At 41.3% G+C, this 27,710-nt stretch overlaps 1 protein-coding gene across 24 annotated transcripts in view; it reads left to right on the top strand.

Annotated features, from left to right (window-relative positions):
- Positions 1 to 1,138: 1,138 nt before the first annotated feature.
- LOC139387551 (disks large homolog 1) overlaps positions 1,139 to 27,710 on the top strand; it is a 262,524-nt gene continuing 235,952 nt past the window's right edge. For 23 of the 24 annotated variants that reach the window (XR_011629189.1, XM_071133868.1, XM_071133866.1 and 20 more), the window contains exons 1-3: positions 1,142 to 1,829; positions 2,494 to 2,625; positions 22,219 to 22,382. Coding sequence is in view for 23 of the 24 variants with exons in the window: in XM_071133868.1 (XP_070989969.1) it covers positions 1,811 to 1,829; positions 2,494 to 2,625; positions 22,219 to 22,382 (315 nt within the window). In the remaining variant the exon portion in view is untranslated. Of the gene's footprint in view, positions 1,830 to 2,493; positions 2,626 to 22,218; positions 22,383 to 27,710 lie in introns of all 24 variants that reach the window. The other variant, XM_071133865.1, reaches the window with a different exon arrangement.

The following is a 27,710-nucleotide window of genomic DNA, read 5'->3' as shown; positions in this document are numbered from 1 at the left end:
AATCTGTGAAAATCATACCCTAAACGTTGTTTGAACGAGTCAAATCACGTTCGTATCTATTCCTCAGAGATTATAGAAGGTAACAAGACTTCACTATTTTAATTAGGGGTGTAGTACATCCTATAGACACCATATTTGGTCAGAGAGCGACGTCTTCATGGCACGTCGATGACGTGGGCGGCCATAACTTGAATGACTGTATCTTTGTCAAATAAGCACCAATCGGGGGTCAAACAATGCTAGCTAGATAGCCAATGAGCTGGGCTTTACGGGAGTATCCGGAAACCATGTATATGTCGTAAAATGTAGGGACTAACCTTGTACGACAGCATGCCTTATAATTTTTGGGATATAATTCAGGGTTACGAAGTTAGGAAAACTGGTTGTTTTGCAAATGTTGAACTTATAATATGGCTACTAATACTTGGAAAGCTAAATCAAAGTCCAAGTATACAGATTTGACAATATTCTTGCAGAAAAATTTAATACGAATGCAAATGACTTTTTCACGATTTGCCCAAATGTACCTGGGGACTTCACATTAAAAGTCTTGACGAGCAGTCATAATCCAAGAAATCCATCTGAAACTTTGCACATGCACTGCTGCATTCTAGTGGACACTATCGGAATTACAACTAGAGTGATGGCTATAACAGTGACCTTTCTCTTGCATTTCAAAGATGGTGGTAAAAAAATACTGGTTGTTTTTTTCTTTGCATTTTCTTCTACCAGATCTATTGTGCTATATTCTCCTACATTCAATATTCTCCACATTTCCACAAACGTCAACGTATTTCCTTTCAAATGGTACCAAGAATATGCATATCCTTGCTTCATGGCATGAGCTACAGGCAGTCAGATTTGGGCATGTGATTTAGGCGAAAATTGAAAAAAAGGCGGCTATCCCTAAAATGTTGATTGCTTCTTACTTGCCATTATCATTCAACTGATAATACGAACACAAATTTTGCTAACATATGATGGGGGTCCCTGGGAAAGAAAAGTTTGAAAACCCCTGGCTCAAGAAAATATCAAGTCTCACCTTTCAACTCCTTCCTTGAGTTACATGAGCAGTTAACTGCAGGGTTTGAAATCACGTGATATATATGATACTTCCAACCCCGAGACGCCATTTTGGAAGAAAGTTTGGAATTTTCTGTCACAGGAAGAAAAGGAGGGACACCAGAAGAAGTTTGAGTCGAAGGAATACAAATGTATTTGCCGAGAAAATGTACGAAGGATAAGTTTACGAAACTGTGTGTGTGAATAAGTCGCGGAGGCACGGCCTGAGTTTACATGTGCCACTGAACTGGATTTAGAGTTTGAGTAATTTTAAAGCCCGCACTGCCTGCAAGCTACGTTGGACACCAATGCATGCACACGGATTGACTGGTTTTAGCCGACTGAACACGCGTTTCTCTACTTTGTATGGATTTTAACGGGCATTTGGACCTAGTTAGAAAAATACCAACCATTGCATATGTGGTGTCGTCACCTCTTTGCCGCTGTCAGGTTCAAGAAGTGCAGCTGTCAGCTAGCTGGTCGCGTTTTTAGTTTGTACCCGAACGCCCTCTCCAATGTTCCTGTCGTTTCTCATTTTGTAGCACAGTAACATATTTTCAATTGACAGTTCGTGGGCAAAATTAAAGCGGAACTTGTGGTTGTATTGCAGAGATTTTCATACCCTTTGGATACCAGGAGAGTGAACGTGTTCTATTATATTGCGTGTAACATTAACATTTATCTGCGCGCGACTGGTGAAAGAGCTAGCTGGCTAGCAAGCTACATATTGTCTCGAGACTGCCTAATCATGCCAGTACGAAAGAAAGGTAAGCGGCTTTAATCTAATTGTAGCTGACTAACTGCCAGTTATGCATACTTACCAATATAAACTAGCTGTTATTAGGTAGGTAGTAACTGGAAATAACCATTATGAAATAGGTCCTGTCAATATATTTAGCAAGAAACTAACTAGTTTCCTAGTTGCCCTCAGAAGTTCTGACGGGAAAGAAGCCACAAAAAGAACCAAGTTGCTTGTAAGGGCACTTGGCTTGCAACTTAGCTGGCTAGTGAACTAACGTTAACGTTCGATATGTACTGTAGCTATACCGTTTCCCAAGCTTGCCTTACTTTTCCATAAGGTAGCATAATGATTGACTCTGTTACATTGCTCAACTAGCTACAATTTCTTCGTGTAACATATCTTCCAATTGAACAAATTGTAGCCAGTATCTCAATCAAATGTAATTGCGTTAAACGATGTTGGCTCCAAAATATAACTTTCAACTTCTCAAGTCCATGCAGCCAATTAATAGTTGTAGCCCTTCAATTGTAACAATTTACAGCAGCTAGTGGAGCAATATGGTTACAATTTAAAAGGCCAACTTACTGACCCAACTTTTTGAGTCAAGATGCGTTATTCTTTTGAATGGTAAATTGCTAGCGTTTTGGCCTGGGGATATACGTTTTACCTAACACATTCTGATTGTCCAGATGCACAGCGAGCCCTGTCACTCTTGGAGGAATATCGCACTAAACTTAACCACACTGAGGACTGGCAACTGAGACTCTCCATCCAGAGGGTCATCGACATCTTCCAGAGTAACCTTTTCCAGGCACTCATAGGTAAGTGTACAGATGTAATTTTCACCCTTATTCATCTTGCTTTTGAGATATTGGGTAATCTATTGTTAACCTTGTGTTTATCACGTCTAATGTTGAAGGCCTAATGGGCTATTCCATGCCAGCAGGAGCGGAATTTTTGGGGGGTATTGCAGGTTCTGGCAATTCTCACATAAATCCTTTCTCCCAATGAAGTTTCTTTTAAATGCAATTCTGGTCTTAATTTTGACAGTTCGGTGCAACAGTGATGTTTTTGTCTTTTAGTAGAAAATCTAGCTCTTTTTGCCCGTATTGGTTATACTCTACCATTTAAATTGTGATTTAGAGGCACCGTGCTGCTAAGTCATCTCAAGGGAGGGGTTCGGTATGAAATTACACCCTTCTAAATGTGCTGGGTGGTACCACCTCAAGGCTTACTTTAAAAGCAGGTGACTGCGTGCCTTATTTGACAATGGTCTTGGTAAGTGGAGTGTGCCAATATATTTTGCATGATGCTTCCTTGACAAGACTACTGACGTTACACAACATTCAAAGTAACATGCTGACCTCACCGCTTGAGTTACATAATAAATGTACACATGGACTACTGTTCAAAAGTTTGGGGTCACTCCTTGTTTTTGAAAGAAAAGCACTTTTTTTTTGTCCACTTAAAATAACATCATTGATCAGAAATAAAGTGTAGACATTGTTAATGTTGTAAATTACTATTGTAGCTGGAAACGGCAGATTGTTTTTATTTTTTTGTTTAATGGATATGAATATCTACATAGCCGTACAGAGGCCCATTATCAGCAACCATCACTCCTATGGCAGGTTGTGTTAGCTAATCCATGATTATCATTTTAAATGGCAAATTGGTCATTAGAAAACAATTTTGCAAGTATGTTAGCACAGTGGAAAACTGTTGTGCGGATTAAAAAAGCAATAAAACTGACCTTTAGACTAGAGGTTGACCGATTTACTTAGGGCCGATTTAAAGTTTTCATAATTGGAAATCGGTGTATTTGGACACCGATTTGACCAATTTTTATTTAGTCTTTATTTAACTAGGCAAGTCAGTTAAGAACACATTCTTATTTTCAATGACGGCCTGGTAACAGTGGGTTAACTGTCTCGTTCAGGGGCAGAACGACAGATTTTTACCTTGTCAGCTCGGGGGGATTCAATCTTGCAACCTTACAGTTAACTAGTCCGCTCTAACCACCTGATTACATTGCACTCCACGAGGAGACTGCCTGTTAGGCGAATGAAGTAAGCCAAGGTAAGTTGCTAGCTAGCATTAAACTTAACTTATAAAAAACAATAAATCAATCATAATCACTAGTTAACTTCACATGGTTGATGATATTACTAGTTTATCTAGCGTGTCCTGCGTTGCATATAATCGATGCGGTGCGTATCGTTGCGCCAATGTGTACCTAACCATAAACATCAATGCCTTTCTTAAAATCAATACACAGAAGTATATAATTTTTATACCTGCATATTTAGCTAAAATAAATCCAGGTTAGCAGGCACCATTAACCAGGTGAAATTGTCTCTTCTCTTGCGTTCATTGCACGCAGAGGCAGTGTAAATGCAACAGTTTGGGCTTCCTAATTTGCCAGAATTTTAAGTAATTATGACATAACATTGAAGGTTGTGCAATGTAACAGGAATATTTTGACTTATGGATGCCACCCATTAGATAAAATACGGAACGGTTCCGTATTTCACTGAAAGAATAAACGTCTTGTTTTCGAGATGATAGTTTCCGGATTCGACCGTATTAATGACCTAAGGCTCATATTTCTGTGTTATTATGTTATAACTAAGTCTATGATAGAGCAGTCCGACTGAGCGATGATAGGCAGCAGCAGGCTCGTAAGCATTCATTCAAACAGCACTTTCGTGCGTTTGCCAGCAGCTGTTTATGACTTCAAGCCAATCAACTCCCGAGATTAGGCTGGTGTAACCAATGTGAAATGGCTAGCTAGTTAGCGGGGTGTGCGCTAATAGCATTTCAAACATTACCCATGCAGAGCAAGTGACACTGCTTCGAGGGTGGCTGTTGTCGTTGTGTTCTTGGTTCGAGGAGAGGGATGGAAGCTATACTGTTGGCAATACTAAAGTGCCTATAAGAAGATCCATTAGTCAAAGGTTAATGAAATACAAATGGTATAGAGAGAAATAGTCCTATAATGACTACAACCTAAAACTTCTTACCTGGAAATATTGAAGACTTAGGTTAAAAGGAACCACCAGCTTTCATATGTTCTCATGTTCTGAGCAAGGAACTTAAATGTTAGCTTTCTTACATGGCACATATTGCACTTTTACTTCTCCAACACTTTGTTTTTGAATTATTTAAACCAAATTGAACATGTTTCATTATTTATTTGAGGCTAAATTGATTTTATTGATTATATTAAGTTAAAATAAGTGTTCATTCAGTATTGTTGTAATTGTCATTATTAAATAAATAAAATAAAAATTGTCTGATTAATCGGTATCGGCTTTTTTGGTCCTCCAATAATCGGCATCGGCTTGGGCAATCATAATCGGTCGACCTCTACTTTAAACTTGTTGAGTATCTGGAGCATCAGCATTTGTGAGTTCGATTACAGGCTCAAAATGGCCAGAAACAAGCTACTTTCTTCTGAAACTCGTCAGTCTATTCTTGTTCTGAGAAATGAAGGCTTTTCCATGAGAAATTGCCAAGAAACTGAAGATCTCGTACAATGCTGTGTACTACTCCCTTCACAGAACAGCGCAAACTGGCCCTAACCAGATTAGAAAGGGTGGGAGGCCCCGGTGCACAACTGAGCAAGAGGACAAGTACATTAGCGTTTAGTTTGAGAAACAGACGCCTCTCAAGTCCTCAACTGGCAGCTTCATTAAATAGTACCCGCAAAACACCAGTCTCAACATCAACAGTGAAGAGGTGATTCCAGGATGCTGACATCTCACATTAAAGTGTAACTCTCAAATCCAATTTTATCCTTTGACAAAATAAAACACTTTTTTTTTAATGCTTTAATGACCTATGTCAATTTCTATGTATAAAAAGGGTTGTATCATTAAAAGTACCAGAGAACCCACTGCAAATGTGATGTTTGAGGAGTATATAATGAACATCTTGAAATTCAAAGGTTAGTTTTGTTCAGATGTTAGAGCACACTATATGGAATATAATGACATCAAGATGTTGACTGTGTCATGTACATAAGATGTAACAGGAGGCATGTATAGGTCTAAAAAGGGCCTAAAATGGCCACTTTGATCATGATATTCTCAAATGGCTCGTGATATAAATGTAAAAAGCATGTCAAACATCCATCCTCCAAATGTTAGAATTGCCAGAATAGTCTGAGATAACATAAATATTTTCTGCTTCCACACCAGTCAACCATCAAGCGCTATGATGAAACTGGCTCTCATGAGAACCGCCAAAGAAAAGGAAGACCCAGAGTTACCTCAGCTGCAGGCCGGTAACTAATGAAATTGCAGCCAAAATAAATGCTTTGGAGTTCAAGTAACAGACATGTCTCAACGTCAACTGTTCATAGGAGACTGCGTGACCCAGGCCTTCATGGTCAAATTGCTGCAAAGAAACCACAACTAAAGGACACCAATAATAAAAGACTTGCTAGGGCCAAGAAACATGGGCAACGGATGATCTGCGCATGTGTGGTTCCCACTGTAAAGCATGGAGGATTGCTGGTGACACTGTCAGTGATTTATTTAGAATTCAAGGCATACTTTTTTGGGGGTAATTTTACCCCTTTTTCTCCCCAATTTGGTGGTATCCAATTGGTAGTTAGTCATGTCTCATCGCTGCAACTCCCGTACGGACTCGGGAGAGGCGAAGGTCAAGAGCCATGCGTCTTCCAAAACATGACCCAACCAAGCCGCACTGCTTCTTGACACATTGCCCGCTTAACCCAGAAGCCAGCCACACCAATGTGTCGGAGGAAACACCGTACACTTGGCAACCGTGTCCGCGTGCATGCGCCCGGCCTGCCTCAGGAGTCGCTAGAGCACGGTGGGACAAGGACATCCCTGCCGACCAAGCCCTCCCCTAACCCAGACGACGCAGCCCCATGTGTCTCCTGGTTGTGGCCCGGCTGCGACATAGCCTGGACTCGAAACAGGATCTCTAGTGGCACAGCTAGCAACTGCGATGTAATGATTCAAGCACACTTAACTAGCATGGCTGCCACAGCATACTGCAGCGATACGCCATTCCATCTGGTTTGCGCTTAGTGGGACTGTCATTTGTTTTTCAACAGTACAATAACCCAACACACCTCCAGGCTGTGTAAGGGCTATTTGACCAAGAAGGAGAGTGATGGATTGCTGCATCAGATGACCTGGCCTCCACAATTACTTGACCTCAACCCAATTGAGATAGTTTGGGATAAGTTGGAATGCTGAAAAGCAGCAAACAAGCGCTCCGCATATGTAAGAACTCCTTCAAGACTGTTGGAAAAGCATTCCAGGTGAAGCTGGTTGAGAGAATGCCAAGAGTGTGCAAAGCTGTCAAGGCAAATTTTCTAAAATACAATTATATTTTGAATTTAACACTTTTGGTTACTACATGTTTCCATGTTTTGATGTCTTCACTATTATTCTACAATGCAGAAAATATAAAAAATGTGGCCGACTGGGACAAGTTGGTCTTATGTTACAAAATGTAATTTATTTTACATTAGCTAAAAGTAGACTCGGCTACCAAATTGTATATCATACACTACAGTTGAGGAACAATGGAAAGTAATTTTGCTTTGAAAGTTGATCAACTTGTTAACTCACTTTTGAGAAAATGCCTTTGAGTCTTTTGGTACTACTACTGGAGAGCCCTTTGTCTACACCCATACAGCATTGTTCACACCCTCTTAAGCCCCACTGTTACGAATCCCTTTTGGCCCGACAGTCTAGGGGGGATGGTAATGAGACCCGTAACATAACTCATGTAAATTATAATAGTGACAAAGTAAAAGTTAACGAAATAACCACGACAACTGAAATAATACCGTCAAACTCAGGATTTATTTATAAACACACGGTAATGGGGGGGAGCAGGAAAAGGGGCTGAGCTGGACCCAAGGAAAGAAACAATAAATATGCAAAAACACCCCTAAGCTAGACTAGCCTACTTTAACAACAGCTAACTAACCAAAAATACAGTGGGTGGTCCGCCCAGTTCTTCTAACTAGTGTATTTAACAAAGTTCACCTACGGGTAGTGTATGCCCATGGGCGACTTGTCTTGGTTTCCCCCTTTTCCCACCAGCAACAAACAAACACCATAACCAAAACAATACTCACAGGAGATGACAAAGTGATTTGGAGGTGCTCCAACAAAAGAGGTTAAGACACAGAGAGAGTCGAAAAACAGAGATCTACAAACATGGCATTTACAAAGAGATTGAGCTACTGAAATATATGAAGAACAGAGATCTACAAACATGGCATTTACAAAGAGATTGAGCTCTAGAGCAAACAAATGATGGGGTTTTTAAAACATGGGGAAGGAACTGTGATAGGGTAGGAAACAGGAGGAGGTGTGTCTTCTGATTGTTGATTGGATTGTTGACTGATTGGGGAGTGATGATTTTCACCTGTGAGGGGAGAAGGAGGGAAAATAAACACACACAGGATACACACACACACAGGATAACTGTATCTGTAACACCCACCCATCGGTTTTAAGGTTGCTTTGAGTGTTCTAACTTGCTAGCTACTTCCAGACATCTATGTGAGCAAGAACAGCACACTGAACATTACTCGCCCATACAGAGCTGGTTAAGCATGTTATCTAGAGCGTTAGTGACTGCAACTGTGCTGTCAGATTGTCCGTTCATAAATTCAGAGCGTGCATTGGACATTCTGGCCGAGGAGGTAGGGTCAATCTGAACGTTCTGACCTCACAATGCCAGTCAAGCACCCAAGCGAACTGGCTAACATTGGCAAGCTTGCTAGCTACTTCCAGACACCGTAATGAGAGAACACCCCACTCTGACCATTTTACTCACCTTAGCAGAGCTGGATAGGTTGTTTTCATGTTCTCCAGTGCGTTGGTGACTAACTGTGCTGCTGGCAACAATTTAATTAGACTTTTTTGCCAATGTTTACTGACACAGGCCATATTCAACGGGTGTTCGTGAATTCATCAGTTATTCTGTGCTCTGGCACACTCAGACGAGTCTTTTGTTAAGACGTAACTAGATAGCTATACAATGAACCATTATCCCAACTCGTGATGTTACTATCCTCCATGAATCTGCAGGTAGCTAACCAACCAGGTTCAATGTTAGCTAGCTATAACTAGTCAAGCAAATACAGTGGGGCAAAAAAGGATTTAGTCAGCCACCAATTGTGCAAGTTCTCCCACTTAAAAAGATGAGAGAGAGAGGCCTCTAATTTTCATTATAGGTACACTTCAACTATGACAGACAAAATGAGACCAAAAAAAATCCAGAAAATCATATTGTAGGATTTTTAATGAATTTATTTGCAAATTATGGTGGAAAATAAGTACTTGGTCAATAACAACAGTTTATCTTAAGACTTTATATACCCTTTGTTGGCAATGACAGAGGTCAAATGTTTTCTGTAAGTCTTCACAAGGATTTCACACACTGTTGCTGGTATTTTGGCCCATTTCCCCCATGCAGATCTCCTCTAGAGCAGTGATGTTTGGGGCTGTTGCTGGGTAACACGGACTTTCAACTCCCTCCAAAGATTTTCTATGGGGTTGAGATCTGGAGACTGGCTAGGCCACTCCAGGACCTTGAAATGCTTCTTACGAAGCCACTCCTTCGTTGCCCGGGCGGTGTGTTTGGGATCATTGTCATGCTGAAAGACCCAGCCACGTTTCATCTTCAATGCCCTTGCTGATGGAAGGAGGTTTTCACTCAATCTCACGATACATGGCCCCATTTGTTCATTCCTTTACACGGATCAGTCGTCCTGGTCCCTTTGCAGAAAAACAGCCCCAAAGCATGATGTTTCCACCCCCATGCTTCACAGTAGGTATGGTGTTCTTTGGATGCAACTCAGCGTTTTTTGTCCTCCAAACACGACGAGATGTTTTTACCAAAAAGTAATATTTTGGTTTCATCTGACCATATGACATTCTCCCAATCTTCTTCTGGATCATCCAAATGCTCTCTACCAAACTTCAGACGGGCCGGGACATGTACTGGCTTAAGCAGGGGGACACGTCTGGCACTGCAGGATTTGAGTCCCTGGCGGTGTAGTGTGTTACTGATGGTAGGCTTTGTTACTTTGGTCCCAGCTCTCTGCAGGTCATTCACTAAGTCCCCCCCGTGTGGTTCTGGGATTTTTGCTCACCGTTCTTGTGATCATTTTGACCCCACGGGGTGAGATCTTGCGTGGAGCCCCAGATCGAGGGAGATTATCAGTGGTCTTGTATGTCTTCCATTTCCTAATAATTGCTCCCACAGTTGATTTCTTCAAACCAAGCTGCTTACCTATTGCAGATTCAGTCTTCCCAGCCTGGTGCAGGTCTACAATTTTGTTTCTGGTGTCCTTTGACAGCTCTTTGGTCTTGGCCATAGTGGAGTTTGGAGTGTGACTGTTTGAGGTTGTGGACAGGTGTCTTTTATACTGATAACAAGTTCAAACAGGTGCCATTAATACAGGTAACGAGTGGAGGACAGAGGAGCCTCTTAAAGAAGAAGTTACAGGTCTGTGAGAGCCATAAATCTTGCTTGTTTGTAGGTGACCAAATACTTATTTTCCACCATCATTTGCAAATAAATTCTTTAAAAATCCTACAATGTGATTTTCTGGATTTTTTTTCTCATTTTGTCTGTCATAGTTGAAGTGTACCTATGATGAAAATTACAGGCCTCATCTTTTTAAGTGGGATTACTTGCACTATTGGTGGCTGACTAAATACTTTTTTGCCCCACTATGTCTGAGAGTCAAAGAATAAGATCATACACAACATTAGCAAGCGAGCTAACATTATCTAGCTAACAGTACACTTCAACTTGAAATACCGCTTTCTGTCAAAATTAGAAATGTGTAATATCAAAAATTTTTGCTAGCGAGACTATCTTACCGTATACATCATGGTTGGACGAGTCTCCTGTCGGATGCCATGGTTGCCCTTAGTTTGAAGATGTAACCCGGAGACAGTGGAGAGCATACAGAGCCCTGAACTCAACCCCATAGAACATCTTTGGGATTAATTTAAAGTTAGATGCGTTATTGTTAGCTAGCTTACAATACACTTTTAACTTGACATTAGAGTTATGCAGTTTTACTATGCGTTACATAAAATGTGTTTGACATACTGACCAGCTCAAATGGACAGAATTGAGCTATATGTCAGACCAATCCAATCATCACTCGGCATGTCCAGCCCACTCATTATCTTAGCCAATCATGGCTAGCAGAAAGGTTGCTGTATTTCACTCAGGCTTGTAATTTAACAATTCATTTTTATTTGCAGATGTCATACAGGTTTGTTATTAAGGCACATTAAAGTTCACATGTTTGAGAAGGCATTTCTGCCAAAAATGCATTTTGATAAAGTTTATTTTCAAATGGCTCGACTGAAGTAGTAGCTCCGAACATGCGCCTAGTTTCCTGAAAGGGTCACAAATAAAAACCCTTGAATGAGTAGGTGTCAACTTTCAGCTGGTGCCGTATATCCCTTCAGTAAGATTTGATTCCAAACACTGTTGTGATACATTTCAGTATTCTAAGGCAGTGGGGCTAGGGCTCGAGGAGTTGGCATATTTAGCATAGTATTTTTTTATTTTTTATTTGTCCAGGCTTTCAACTTACTCTTGAAAGTTGTAATAGTAGAATGCACAAGGTGCAGTTTTGTAATTGGGTAGTGCATCAGTTTCTCTTGTCACGTCAGTCATTGCATACCTTACTTATAACAACTCGCCTATGTCGGCTAACATGTTTTATTTAGTTTTTTTGTCTATAGATTTTCATGTTTGAGTCACTCATATCTCAAATACATGGCAATGTATAAAATTGCAAGAGGATGAGTTTTAAAATTGCAACATTTTCTTTGCACCCCATGACAAAATGAAATAAAATACACTGTGACCAAAAGCATGTGGACGCCTGCTCGTCAAATCTGATTCAAAATGGGCGTTAATATGGAATTGGTCCCCCCTTTGCTGCTACAATAGCCTCCACTCTTCTGGGAATGCTTTTCACTAGATGTTGGAACATTGCTGCGGGGACTTGCTTTTATTTAACCACTCCATGGCTGCTCGGCCATGGAAACCCTTTTATGCCGACGAACAGTTACTGTGAAATGATTTGTTGGAAAGCTGGCGTCCTATGGCGGTGTTTTAAACCTACAAAATGCCTCTGATGCTCTGATGGGTTTGGCAAGAGAGGAGACCGAGCTTGCCAGACAGGTCCATGCATGTGTTTTAGCATGTCCTACCTGACTTGCATGCACTTTCAGCAAATGTATTATTAAAAATAAAAAACAGATACCTTATTTACATAAATATTCAGACCCTTTGAAATTGAGCTTGGGTGCATCGTTTCCATTTATCATCCTTGATGTTTCTACAACTTGATTGGAGTCCACCTGTGGTAAATTCAATTGATTGGACAAGATTTGTAAAGGCACACACCTGTCACACATAAGGTCCCACAGTTGACCGTGCATGTCAGAGTAAAAACCAAGTCTTGAGGTTGAAGGAGTTGTCTGTAGAGCTCAGGACAGGATTGTGTTGAAGCACAGATGGGGGAAGGGTACCAAAAATGTCTTCTGAATTGAAGGTCCCCAAGAACAGTGGCCTCCATAATTCTTACATGGAATTAGCTTGGAACCACCAAGTCTCTTCCTAGAGCTGGCCGCTCGGCCAAACTGCAATCGGGGGAGAAGGGCCTTGGTCAAGGAGGTGACCAAGAACCCGATGGTCACTCTGACAGAGCTCCAGAGTTCCTCTGTGGAGATGGGAGAATCTTCCTGAAGGACAACCATCTGTGCAGCACTCCAATCAGTGGCCAGATGTAAAAGGCACATGACAGCCCGCTTGGAGTTTGCTGAAAGACCATGAGAAACGAGATTCTCTGGTTTAATGAAACCGAGATTGAACTCTTTGGCCTGAAGGCCAAGCATCACGCCTGGAGGAAACCTGGCACCATCCCTACGGATGTGTGGTGGCAGCATCATGTGTGGATGTTTTTCAGTGGCAGGGAGACCAGTCAGGATTGTGGGAAATATAAACCGAGAAAAGTACGGAGATCCTTGACAAAAACCTGCCCCAGAGTGCTCAGGACCTCCGACTGGGGCGAAGGTTCATCTTCCAACAGGACATTGACCCTAAGCACACAGCCAAGACATCGCAGGAGTGGCTTTGGGGCAATTCTCTAAATGTCCTTGAGTGGCCAGGCCATAACCCGATCTTGAACGCGATTGAACATCTCTGGAGAGACCTGAAAATAGCTGTGCAGTGACGCTCCCCATCCAACTGACAGAGCTTGAGAGGATCTGCAGAGAAGAATGGGAGAAAGTATCCAAAATGTGTGCCACGCTTATAGCGTAATACCAAAGACTCGAGGCTTTACTGCCAAAAGGTGATTCAACAATGTACTGAGTAAAGGGTTTGAGTACTTATGTAAATGTGATGTTTTTTTGTATTTAATTTTTAATGTCAACTTTTTGCTTGGTCATTATGGGCTTTTGTGTATAGATTGAGTAAAAACAACAATTGAATCCATTTTAGAATAAGGCTGTATTGTAACAAAGTGGAAGAAGTCAAGGGGTCTGAATACTCCAAATGCATTGTGTACACACACACACACACCTATTCCTTTTCATTTCAGCATTAGCTTCCCTCATACGCATGCATGCACACTGACACTCCACCATTTCTGAATGTTGCTTATGAAAAATAGATTGGTGCCACAGTTTGCAATCCACCCCCCCCCCCCCCCATCCAAGATATGTATGCAGAGGGCCAGACAAAATGTAATCCGTCTGTTGACATGGTGATTACCACAAATCCTAATCTCCCTGCTGCTGATTTACCGCATTTTCACTGGATGACAGAGAGTAGACCAAGAACAGAAAGAGTGGATTGCAGAGAGGAGAAGAGGGTCAAGAAATGACAAAAGCAGAGAAAATAGTCAACTAAGACTGCAGCCTCGGTGCCCAGTGTTGTCCATTAATTTGAACTAAAGGTCTCCCTTTAGGATTGGCTTGTAGCCTAGTTAACATCCACTGATTTAGACATACAACCTCCATAATGTGTGATGGTAATAAGCATTTAAAAATAAAAAATAAGCATTTAATAAGCATTTAATAATCAGTACAATTTGGAATTTGGTTTGGCAGTTGACATTGTTCTGCATATGGTCTACTGTGAGTCATGCCCACAACCATTTATGAAGTCCTTACTGTTTGCATTCATCATGAAGTTATACATGGTAATGTACAGCATAACTAGGTTAGTTGAGCTGAGAACCACTTGCACAACGAGTGACTTTAATAGGCTGTAATCTGTCTCCTAGGGCTCTTAAGTGCTCAACTTCATAACATCAAGAGTCAAATGGGTGTAGTCTTAAACATTTTTTTAATCGGAAAATGTAACTTTCTGTGGCGTACAGCCTTCAAAAGTAGATATGATTAGGCTGTTCTTACCTCTTTTGATATGGATGGCAGTAACTGCGTGTTTATTAAAAGCTCCTGCCTAAGATAAAATCTAACAGGCTTGTACTGTGAAACAACTATCTTCCACAATGGTCCCATTTTTTATTGGCTATCAATACAGTACTTTGTTTAAGGTCGGCCTTTAACCATAGTCTTGTCCCCAGAGGGTTGAAGAGAAAACAAGACCGGAACCTGGGAAACCAGCAGCACGAGACCAGCACATGAGCATTTTTTTCACTGGCTTGATAGCTGTAGTGCAGTGACTTGTGGATGAAGGGGCCTTGTTTGACAGCAAAAAAAAATATTTTTAGTGCATTTGTTTGATCAACTCATGTAGGTGAAGTAGCTTAATCTTTCTTGTCAAGCTTGATCACAAAGTAGCCTGTAATTTAGACCTACTGTACCATAGGTGAATATTTTAACGGGGTTGATATGACAACAGCCAGTGACAGCCCAATTCAAACAAATCTCATAATTAAAATTCCTCAAACATGTATCTTATACTATTTTAAAGGTAATCTTGTTAATCCCACCACATTTCCCGATTTCAAATAAGCTTTACAGCGAAAGCTTCACAAACGATTGTTAGGTCAGAGCCAAGCCACAGAAAAACACAGCCATTTTTCCAGCCAAAGAGATGAGTCACAAAAAGCACAAATAGAGAAAATTAATCACTAACCTTTGATCTTCATCAGATGACACTCATAGGACTTCATGTTACATGATACATGTGTGTTTTGTTCGGTAAAGTGCATATTTATATAAAAAACTTCTCCGTATACATTGGTGCGTTATGTTCACTAGTTCCAAAAACATCCGGTGATATTGCAGAGAGCCACATCATTTTATAGAAATACTCATAAATGTCGATGAAAATACAGACATAGAAATATACAGTGGGAAGAACAAGTAATTGATACACTGCCGATTTTGCAGGTTTTCCTAGCATTTTATTGCATGACATAAGTATTTGATCACCGACCAACCAGTAACAATTCCGGCTTTCACAGACCTGTTAGTTTTTCTTTTAAGAAGCCCTCCTGTTCTCCACTCATTACCTGTATAAAATACACCTGTCCACACACTCAATCAAACAGACTCCAACCTCTCCACAATGGCCAAGACCAGGGAGCTCTGTAAGGACATCAGGGATAAAATTGTAGACCTGCACAAGGCTGGGATGGGGTACAGGACAATAGGCAAGCAGCTTGGTGAGAAGGCAACAACTGTTGCCGCAATTATTAGAAAATGGAAGAAGTTCAAGATGATGGTCAATCACCCTCGGTCTGGGGCTCCATACAAGATCTCACCTCGTGGGGCATCAATGATCATGAGAAAGGTGAGGGATCAGCCCAGAACTACACGGCAGGACCTGGTCAATGACCTGAAGAGAGCTAGGACCAGTCTCAAAGAAAACCATTAGTAACACACTACGCCGTCATGGATTAAAATCCTGCAGCGCACACAAGGTCCCCCTGCTCAAGCCACCGCATGTCCAGGCCGTCTGAAGTTAGCCAATGACCATCTGGATGATCCAGAGGAGGAATGGGAGAAGGTCATGTGGTCTGATGAGACGAAAATTAGAGCTTTTTGGTCTAAACTCCACTCGCCGTGTTTGGAGGAAGAAGGATGAGTACAACCCCAAGAACACCATCCCAACCGTGAAGCATGGAGGTGGAAACATCATTCTTTGGGGATGCTTTTCTGCACAAGGGACAGGACGACTGCACCGTATTGAGGGGAGGATGGATGGGGCCATGTATCGCAAGATCTTGGCCAACAATCTCCTTCCCTCAGTAAGAGCATTGAAGATGGGTCGTGGCTGGGTCTTCCAGCATGACAACGACCCGAAACACACAGCCAGGGCAACTAAGGAGTGGCTCCGTAAGAAGCATCTCAAGGTCCTGGAGTGGCCTAGCCAATCTCCAGACCTGAACCCAATAGAAAATATTTGGAGGGAGCTGAAAGTCCGTATTGCCCAGCGACAGCCCCGAAACCTGAAGGATCTGGAGAAGGTCTGTAATGTAGAAGTGGGCCAAAATCCCTGCTGCAGTGTGTGCAAACCTGGTCAAGAACTACAGGAAACGTGTGATCTCTGTAATTGCAAACAAAGGTTTCTGTACCAAATATTAAGTTCTGCTTTTCTGATGTATCAAATACTTATGTCATGCAATAAAATGCTAATTAATTACTTTAAAATCATACAATGTGATTCTGGATTTTTGTTTTAGATTCCGTCTCTCACAGTTGAAGTGTACCTATGATAAAAATTACAGACCTCTACATGCTTTGTAAGTAGGAAACACTGCCGATTTTGCAGGTTATCAATTACTTGTTCTCCCCACTGTATATACACCTCTCCTTAATGTAAACTCTGTGTCAGATTTCAAAAAAGCTTTACCATGCAATAATCTGAGTACAGCTTTCAGACAACAAAGCAGCCAGAAAGATATCTGCCATCAACATTAGTCATAAATAGCATTATAAATATTCATTTACCTTTTGATCTTAATCAGAATGCACTCCCAGGAATCCCAGTTTCACATTAAATGTTTGATTTGTTTGATAATATCCATCATTTTTGTACAAAGAGCTACTTTTGTCAGCACGTTTGGTAAACAATTCCAAAGTCACTGCTGGCAGACCTGACTCATTCCTCTCTCATTCGGTCCCACTTCACAGTAGAATCCTCAAACAAGTTTCTAAGGACGGTTGACATCTAGTGGAAGCCTTAGGAAGTGCAACATAACCAATATCCCACTGTGTATTCAATAGGGGCTGGGTTGAAAATCGACCAACCTCAGATTTACCACTTCCTGTTTGGATTTATTCTCAGGTTTTTGCCTGCCATATGACTTCTGTCATACTCAGACCTCATTCAAACAGTTTTAGAAACTTCAGTGTTTTCTATCCAATACTACTAATAATATGCATATATTAGCAACTGTGACTGAGGAGCAGGCAGTTTACTCTGGGCACCTTCCATCCAAGCTACTCAATACTGCCCCTGCAGCCATAAGAAGTTTTAAGCAGTTTTAGCTGTTAGTACCACTTTCCAGACATTCACTCCTTGTTTGGAACTAGCAAGCGGTTGGACATTACACAGACACATGGGTACTAAAAATCCCATAGTTTTGGTCAAGGTGATCTTTGTATGTTCCCCCAATGCTTGAACATGGCACCCAGTTTACATTTGGCTCACTTTCTCGCAGGGTGGCAATCGATGACGGAACCAATTTTTCTCCGTTACCCACTGTACAATTTAATTCCCCCACTCCCCCTCCAGTCTGACTCAGTTTTACCCCTTTCGCCTTATTATCCTTATCACCCCTGTCAACTGCCTCTTCCCCATGTCCCACTGGAGCCTCATCCAGTCAGTGCCTATGCAGTAGCTTCCATCTGTTTCGGCAGAGGTGTTTCTGAAGCAACCCTCTAAATCCCAACAGGTGAACCCATAAAAGTAATAAAAAGTTAATCACAATTTTACTTCTGGTTCAGTTATGATTACAAAGTTAATACGTTAGCTCCAAATTCTCATTTGTTATTTCCCTGTCTGTAATCAAACTGTCCCATGTCTCTTTTGTTAAAGGCCCAATGCAGCAGTTTTTTTTTATACAGTACTGGTCAAAAGTTTGGATATCTACTCATTAATAACAGGAAGCCAGTGTTGGGAGGGTAGCACTGGAGTAATATGATCACATTTTTTGGTTCTAGTCAGGATTCTAGCAGCCGTATTTAGCATTAACTGAAGTTTATTTAGTGCTTTATCCGGGTAGCCGGAAAGTGGAGCATTGCAGTAGTCTAACCTAGAAGTAACAAAAGCGTGGATTAATTTTTCTGCATCATTTTTGGACAAAGTTTCTGATTTTTGCAATGTTACGTAGATGGAAAAAAGCGGTTCTTGAAACAGCCTTGATATGTTTGTCAAAAGAGAGATGAGGGTCCACGGTAACGCCGAGGTCCTTCAGTTTTATTTGAGACGTCTGGACAACCATTAAGATGAATTGTCAGATTCAACAGAAGATCTCTTTGTTTTTTGGGACCTAGAACAAGCATCTCTGTTTTGTCCGAGTTTAAAAATAGAACGTTTGCAGCCATCCACTTCCTTATGTCTGAAACACAGGCTTCTAGCGAGGGCAATTTTGGGGCTTCACCATGTTTCATTGAAATGTACAGCAGTGTGTCATCCACATAGCAGTGAAAGTTAACATGTTTTCAAATGACATCCCCAAGAGGTAAAATATATAGTGAAAACAATAGTGGTCCTAAAACGGAACCTTGAGGAACACCGAAATTTACAGTTGATTTCTCAGAGGACAAACCATTCAGAGAGAAACTGATATCTTTCCGACAGATAAGATCTAAACCAGGCCAGAACATGTTCATTATAGACCCATTTGGGTTTCCAATCTCTCCAAAAGAATGTGTGATCGATGGTATCAAAGCAGCACTAAGGTCTAGGAGCACGAGGACAGATGATAGGCTTTATCGTTTTTTGCCCAGATATGTTTGGTGATTGACTAGGAATTCCTTAGCTTGACCATTCGATTGCGATCGACCGTTTGGTGACCAACGACCTAATACAATCTCTTAGCCAGATTCTCTAACTGAAACCATCTCTTTTGCAGCCCGTGACTTGAGTGTGGTCAGTTGACATATGCCTGCAGTATTCACTTACATACCTATCTAGAAGTCATTTGGAAGAAGTGGTTGTACTACAGGGAAGGATTCCTTCAAGTTGGTGATAACATTCTGTGAGGAAGTAAACACTTGAGCCAAGAGAAATTCAATAATTCTCTCCTGAGTTGCACCACGGTTTAAGGCGCTGCGTCACAGTGCTTGAGGCGTTACTGCAGACCCGGGTTCGATCCCAGGCTGTGTCGCAGCTGGGAGACCCCTTTAGTACGGCTTACTTCCAGGTTAAGCAATGGTTGTGTTTCGAAGGACGCATGGCTCTCGACCTTCATGCCTCCCACATCCGTACAGGAGTTGCAGCGACGGGACAAGACTCTAACTACGAAATGGATATCATGAAAAGGGGACAAAAGTTACAAATAAAACAAACCAAAAAAAAGATACTGAAGTTGATTAAAATGTAGTCCTAGGCCTTTTTTGCTTTCTGCAGTGATTGTATGAAAAATAAACACTAAACTGAAATGATTTAGGCTACTTACTGTTAAGCCTAGATCTCGAGATCAATTCCACAGACTTGGTTTAGTCCATTTTTCAATAATTAAGCAGTTTATTCTTGTGAAGAGATTAGGGCTGTGGCAGTCACAATTTCGTCAGCCGGTGATTGTCAAGCAAATAACTGTCGGTCTCATGGTAATTGACCGTTAATTAACGAAAACATTTAGCTTCTCCTGGCTTCAACACAGCCTACAAGCCATTTTAAAAAGTCTTAAATCCATATAAATGTCATAAATCCATTATTTTGCGTCAGGTCTAAAGAAGCATGATATGAAGAAAATGTAGTGTATTTCAGAATAACGATAGCATACTTTTTGTCCTGATGTGGCTATGCCAAATGGCTGTGGGCTACACTATTTAATTTAGCTGACACGATTTGCTTATAATTCCGTGGCTTTGTTTGATATTTTATAGTATGAAGAATACAATTGAAGAAAGCTGAATAAAATATAACTGTTTTCTCCTAACGATTTAAGGGAATGCGCACATGCGGCTATTGAGCGGTTAACAAAGATAGGTATTCCTATTTGCTTAATTTAGTTATTAATGTAACTTCAGTTATACAAATGTTGGGCTATATGTTTATTTTTATTGAATTGTAAGGCTGCATGATGAGACTAATGAGGTTTTGAAAAAAGTTGCATGAAAGGCATGCACTCTATTTTTTTTTTGTGCAGGCTGTACACATGCCAATAGTCTCATATTCACAATTTGACAAGCACTTAATAATGCCTCGAATTTCACGGTGGCATCCCTGTAATGCACCCTAAAAAAATCCTTGCCTTGAGGCCTCCCGGGTGGCGCAGTGGTTAAGGGCGCTGTACTGCAGCGCCAGCTGTGCCATCAGAGTCCTGGGTTCGCGCCCAGGCTCTGTCGTAACCGGCCGCGACCGGGAGGTCCGTGGGGCGACGCACGTCGGCCTAGCGTCGCCCGGGTTAGGGAGGGCTTGGTCGGTAGGGGTGTCCTTGTCTCATCGCGCACCAGCGACTCCTGTGGCGGGCTGGGCGCAGTGTACGCTAGCCAAGGTGGCCAGGTGCACGGTGTTTCCTCCGGCGCATTGGTGCGGCTGGCTTCCGGGTTGGATGTGCGCTGTGTTAAAGAAGCAGCGGCTTGGTTGGTTGTGTATCGGAGGACGCATGACTTTCAACCTTCGTCTCTCCCGAGCCCGTACGGGAGTTGTAGCGATGAGACAAGATAGTAGCTACTACAACAATTGGATACTACGAAAATTGGGGAGAAAAAGGAGTAAAATTTAAAAAAATAAATAAAAAAAAATTCCTTGCCTTTTGTGACCCGGAGTGCTACGTTGTGCCCTTCTCCCTGAGCGTGCTGCACATTCTGAAGCGTCTCTCACTCACACGGCTCTGTCACATGATCGGGTCTTTATCACAGGCAACAAGTTAAGACGGACACATCGGGGACACCACTCCGCGCGTTGTTATCCAATTCCGAGGTGCATATTGTAAGAACTGTCCACATTTTTCATCAGCCAACAAGATGAGTAGGCCTAATGAACATCAAAAGCACTAGCCAATGTCAATCTACTATCCCCCATAGTACAAAAGTCGACCTATTCTGTGCGAGAAATATTCCAAACTGTCTAGAGCAGTTGTGGGATGCGATAGATTCCAAATGAATACAATCACCAGAATTACATTTTTTATATGTGGCTGACGCAACAGATCAGAACGTTTTGCTTAAATTGTTGATAAACTATTTGGCTATTTCACATAAGCACACATGGTAGTAGGCTATAGTAGGCTATAAGCATGAATGTTTCATTAGCGGAAACACTTTTTAAAAGTGACTGCAAATGAAATTATGCAAATGAAATTATGCATGTAATTCTTTTATGCATGTAATTCTTTTATTATTGAGTTTGGTAAGCTAGTAATGACCAGCAGCAGCATCAGAGCTTGGAGAAGCCTAATTACGGTGACTAAACGGTCATGTGGAATTTGACTGCCGGCTACACGAGATTTGTATAATGCTTCCTAAATGTTTGTCATGGAAGGCACACAGAGAATTTTACACAGGGTTGTCTCTTGCCAAGTTCAGTTGTTGCACAGACAAGAATAAGCAACTGACCTCTGTGCCATGCTCGAGTGTAACCCGATGAAAGTTGTAACAGCTGTGCATGTCCTTTACAGCCCCTCCTCCCCTTCCAAGCTCACTGCAGCTACCTTGTCTATCTTGGGTGGTTCATTCCAGTTTACGTAACTATTTATAACATAAAACAACACTGGTAATCAACTCCAGTTTAGGACGGGTAATCATGTCAGTTCCTTTCCTCAGAATGTCAGTCTGAATATGCCTACAGCTATGGCAGGATTCCTGGCGGATGTTCCTGGAGATCATAATTTTAAACTGACTGCTGACCCCAGCCAACTCAGATCCTGCTTCCCAATAATTAAATTCATCTGTCAGGTTATTACACCAGTATACTGAGATGTATTAGTTCTCTAGCTGAGTGTATTTGGGAGCACTTGTTCTCTCTCGTTGAGTTGCCATATTACTGAAGACATGGCTGTTGTGAGTTGTAATGAGCCAAAAGGTTGATGCAGAATAACACCAGAGGAAAGTAATAGTACAACACAGACTAACAGGGAGTAATGAATGCCAGCATAAACACATCACACATTTGTCCTTTTATTCTAATATGTTTTAAAAACAACTTTGTTTTGAATGCTCTTTTTTTCTGTCCAAATAAGCAAACTAAATAAATGTAACTAAACTGTCTCTCCTGTCTTGCTGCAGATATCCAGGAATTTTACGAAGTGACCTTATTGGACAATCAGAAATGTGTGGAGTCCCCGAAGACGTCGGAGCCCATGCTGCCGGTCAACCTGTGGGATTTCTCTAGCCTCCAAAGCACAACGGTGACCTCAGACACTCTGCCAAGCCTTAGCACCAGCATAGAGGTAAGAGGGGACGATTCATGGTCAGCGCTGGTATATAGAGTATGTAGCATCATGGATCACTTGGGGATAAGAAATGTGGACTTGTTTTTGTTTGTATTTTGTAAAGGGCCCTTGCCCCATCTCATGTCAGGGAGGTGCTTCACATGTGAAATAGAGGAATTGCCCTTGATCTAACAGAATTACACTTTAACTCAGATTTATTTACTTTAAAATGCATGCCAAACAAAAAACATTTATTTCACAATGGCACATTTTAATGGAACAGCTGTGCAGATGCAAACAATTACAGTAAAAACAGTTTTTTTTTGCGACCATGTGTTCCTAAAACTGTTAAATATATGCTCCGTATTAAGTTTCATAATGTCTGCAGAACATGACACCTTAAGTTAGATTTTTTTTTGTTTTGGTTGTTGAACTACAGTAGATGAAGTGTGTTTACATCCGGTTCTGGAATTACGGTAACCAGAAGGGTCCCTAATCTGTACTACACAGAAATGCTTAATTATGGATATCCGTATCATTCTCTTTGTGGTGAAAGTCAAAGTTCCAAAAGCTGTATGAGATGATAGAAAATATTTTGCTGTGACTCTTACATGCTGACCAGACCGGACACGTCGCGTGTGCGAGCAATGCAAAATACATTTAGAAATCATGTTATTGAATTATTGCACCCACACAGCTCGCGCCGCCAACGAGTGTCAGCGATGCCAAGGGCTAAAATAGAACTCCTTTCTATTTCTGATGCAGATCACGCTGAATGTCTTGCCTCTCCCATCTCCTAATTTGTTTATAGAAGCAGGTACCCACGTGCCATCTCCTCATTGGTTATACCCACGTGGGTGATTGAAAGACAATGTTTTGCCGGTTGTCGTGGTAAAAGTGTAGATGCCAATCACCATATAATTTCTAAGATGAAAAAGTTGGCCGTTTTATGTGTGGATTAATTGTCGGAGTAGAAAACCTTGTGCATTTCAGGTAAAATAACAACTCAATGTTTATATCCCAGGACAAATTAGCTAGCAGATGCAAGCTAACTAGCTAAATTCCCATACATGTTTAATGCTTTTCGACCTGTCCCCAAATTAATGTCATTGTTTCAGAGTTTGTTTTGATATTTTAACCTGCGTGTCGTGATCACGTTTGGTGTAGGGGGACAAAATACATTTATGCACGATAGCGCAAGATGGCGCACATGCGCAGCCGGTTTGGGTTCCGTGTTATGTGGATGATGATACAAATATTTGTTGGTCTGATGTAATTTATAAGGAGCATCCAGACGCTGCACTTGATTCATTTTTTTAAATGTCTTTTTCCAATTATTGATAAACATGCACCTGTTAACCTGTTGCGTCGAGCAATCCCGTATCCGGGAGCGTAATTTTAGCCTCAAGCTCATTACCATAACGCAACGTTAACTATTCATGAAAATCGCAAATGAAATGAAAGAAATATATTGGCTCACAAGCTTAGCCTTTTGTTAACAACACTGTCATCTCAGATTTTCAAAATATGCTTTTCAACCATAGCTACACAAGCATTTGAGTAAGAGTATTGATAGCTAGCATAGCATTAAGCCTAGCATTCAGCAGGCAACATTTTCACAAAAACAAGAAAAGCATTCAAATAAAATCATTTACCTTTGAAGAACTTTGGATGTTTTCAATGAGGAGACTCAGTTAGATAGCAAATGTTCAGTTTTTCCAAAAATATTATTTGTGTAGCGGAAATCGCTCCGTTTTGTTCATCACGTTTGGCTAAGAAAAAACCCAGAAAATGCAGTCATTACAACGGCAAACTTTTTTCCATATTAACTCCCTAATATCGACAGAAACATGGCAAACGTTGTTTAGAATCAATCCTCAAGGTGTTTTTCACATATCTATTCGATGATAAGTCATTCCTGGCAGTTTCGTTTCTCCTCTGAACCAAATGGAAAAATGCACGCACCTGGAGATTACGCAATAGTTTCGACGGATGACACCGAGCGGACATCTGGTAAATGTAGTCTCTTATGGTCAATTTTTTTGATAATGAATGTCTTTCTGCCCATAATTTCATTTAACTCCCTCTTTCATTGAATCCGATGCTTATTCATCACAACCATTCGACGTTGGCAACTATTTATGATTACTTCATTGGCAAAGTGGGCGAACTGCAGCAGGACATGCCAACAAACTGAGCCATCGTACTCAAGCATAGAAAATCATAATGTAAGAAATGCATTGAAAGTTAGTATGGGAGAGGTGGATTTTTTTTATCGATCAATAATGATAAACCTCCTGGCATTGACACTTTACATGGAAAGCTGCTGAGAATGGTAGCTGACTCTAGAGCCATTCCAATCTGTCATATCTTTAGAGGAAAGTATTTTGTCCTCAGGCTTGAGAAGCCAGTCATTCCGCTACCCAAGAGTGGTAAAGGGGCCTTTACTGTTTCTAACAACATACCTATCAGCTTGCTGCCAGCTCCTACCAAACTGTTAGAAAAAACAATGACCAAATACAATGCTATTTCTCTGTAAACAAATCAAGACTTTCAGCGTGCTTATAGAGAAGGGCACTCGACATGTACTGCACTGACACAAAGAACTGACAGTTAATAGGAAATTGATAAGAAGATTGAGCTGTGCTGTTAGATTTTAGTGCAGCATTTGATATTATTGACCATAACCTGTTGAGAACTGATGTTATGGCTTTTCAAGCCATATTGTGGATTCAGAGGTATCTATCTAATAGAACTGAGGGTCTTCTTTAATGGAAGCTTCTCTAATGTAAAACATGTAAAGTGTGCTGTTCCGCAGGGCAGCTCTCTAGGCCCTCTACTCTTGTTTTTTATTTTTACCATTGACTTGCCACTGGCATTAAACAGCATGTGTGTCCATGTGTGCTGATTCAACCATATACTCATCAGCAACCACAGATTATGAAGTCACTGAAACCCTTAACAATGAGTTGCAGTCTGCTTTGGAATGGATGGCCAGTAATAAACAAACTGGTTCTGAACATCTCTAAAACTAAGAGCATTGTTTTTGGTACAAATCATTCCCTAAGTTCTAGATCTCAGCTGAATCTGGTAATGAATGGTGTGGCTGTTGAACAAGTTGAGACTAAATTACTTGGCGTTACCTTAGATTGTGAACTGTCATGGTCAACATTTAGATTCAACGGTTGTAAAGATGGGTAGAGGTCTGTCTGTAATATAGAGATGCTCTTCTTTTTTGACACCGCACTCCAAAAAGCAAGTCCTGCAGACTATAGTCTTGTCTTGATTATTGTCCAGTCGTGTGGTCGAATGCTGGAAGGAAAGACCTAGTTAAGCTGAAGTTGTCCCAGAACAGAGCGGCACGCCTTGCTCTTCATTGTAATTGGAGGGCTTAATATAAATACAATGCCAGACTCTCTTCTCTTAGAGTTGAGGGTGGACTGACTGAATCACTTATTTTTAAAGAAACAATGTGTTATATTCCAAATTGTTTGCTTAGTCAACTTACACACAGCTTTGACACACGCTTACCCCACCAGACAAAATCAAAAGTAAATCAGTATCTGGTGTGGCCACTAGCTGCATTACATTCTCCAGTGCATCTCCTTCTCATGAACTGCACCAGATTTGCCAGTTCTTGCTGTGAGATGTTACCCCACTCTTCCACCAAGGCACCTGCAAGTTCCCAGACATTTCTGGGGGGAATTTCCCAAGCCTTCACCCTCCGATCCAACAGGTCCCAGGCGTGCTCTATGGGATTGAGATCCGGGCTCTTTGCTGGCCATGGCAGAATACTGACATCCTATCTTGCAGGATATCACACACAGAACGAGCAGCATGGCTGGTGGCATTGTCATGCTGGAGGGTCATGTCAGGATGAGCCTGCAGGAAGGGTACTACATGAGGGAGGAGGATGTCTTCCCTATAACGCACAGTGTTGAGATTGCCAATGACAACAAGCTCATTCCGATGATGCTGTGACACACCAGCCCCAGACCATGACGGACCATCCACCTCCAAATCGATCCTGCTCCAGAGTACACGCTCATTCTTTCGACAATCAACGCGAACCCGACCATCACCCCAGTGAGACACAACCGCGACTCGTCAGTGAAGAGTACTTTTTTGCCAGTCCCGTGTGGTCCAGCGACTGTGGGTTTGTGCCCGTAGGCGACGTTGTTGCTGGTGAGGACCTGCCTTACAACAGGTATACAAGCCCTCGGTCCAGCCTCTTTCAGCCTATTGCGGACAGTTTTAGCACTGATGGAGGGATTGTGCGTTCCTGGTGTAACTCGGGCAGTTGTTGCCATCCGGTACCTGTCCTACAGGTGTGATGTTCGGATGTACCGATCCTGTAGCGCTGTCTTAGGCGTCTCACAGTACGGACATTGCAATTTATTGCCCTGGCAACATCTGCAGTCCTCATGCCTCCTTGCAGCACATTCACGCAGATGAGCAGGGTCCCTGGGCATCTTTGTTTTGGTGTTTTTCAGAGTCCATAGAAAGGCCTCTTTAGTGTCTTAAGTTTTCATAAACATTTTGCGATGAAGATCGTTGAATTCGAAAGTTTACATACACTTAGGTTGGAGTCATTAAAACTTGTTTCTCAACCACTCCACACATTACTTGTTAACTTATGGTCTAGGGGATGGTTGCGTCCACTTGGGCAAAAAAACAGGGAAAATGCAGCGCGGCCAATTTTTTTATTTATTTAAAAATCAAACTTTCATTAAATCACACATGTAAGATATTTAGACTAGAACATGTTAAACAAGGTTGGAATGTGAATCATAATTCTACTATTTGTGTTCATTTGCATCACTGTCAATGACGTACTTTTATTTTGAAGGCTATCCACAAAGTCCACTATTGCGGCTAATCCTTATTGTGGCTAGCGTCACATAGATGGGTCCAACCACCACAAATAAGAACTGTCTTATAAAGAACGGTCTTATAAATTAGGGTTATTTTTAGATGACACCTAGCTATATAGTTAGCTAACTATAGCTACTGAAACAGATCGTCATTTTGCTGTTTTTGGGGAAGAACATTGTTTGCATCCATGAGCTAGCTAGCTTTTTAAATTTTTTTTACCAGCACTGTAGGTGAGCAAGACAACTTTACCAGCATCATAGCATGCGTATCAATGAATCGTTGTAACATATGAAATACAAGTGATAGTGTAACTGTAAAAAATGAATGAACGCATTCAATGATTATGTGACGTACAGTCATATTCAGGTCCTGATTGGTCAACAAGCTTATTTGACATGTAAAATAGTGTTTTTTGACACGTATCTTTTTTGACATGCAAAGACCCAAACGGCATTCCATAGAAATACTGGT

Source organism: Oncorhynchus clarkii, chromosome 28, assembly GCF_045791955.1.
Source record: "Oncorhynchus clarkii lewisi isolate Uvic-CL-2024 chromosome 28, UVic_Ocla_1.0, whole genome shotgun sequence".
NCBI lineage: Eukaryota > Metazoa > Chordata > Actinopteri > Salmoniformes > Salmonidae > Oncorhynchus > Oncorhynchus clarkii.
This window is presented reverse-complemented; position numbering and strand designations above follow the sequence as displayed.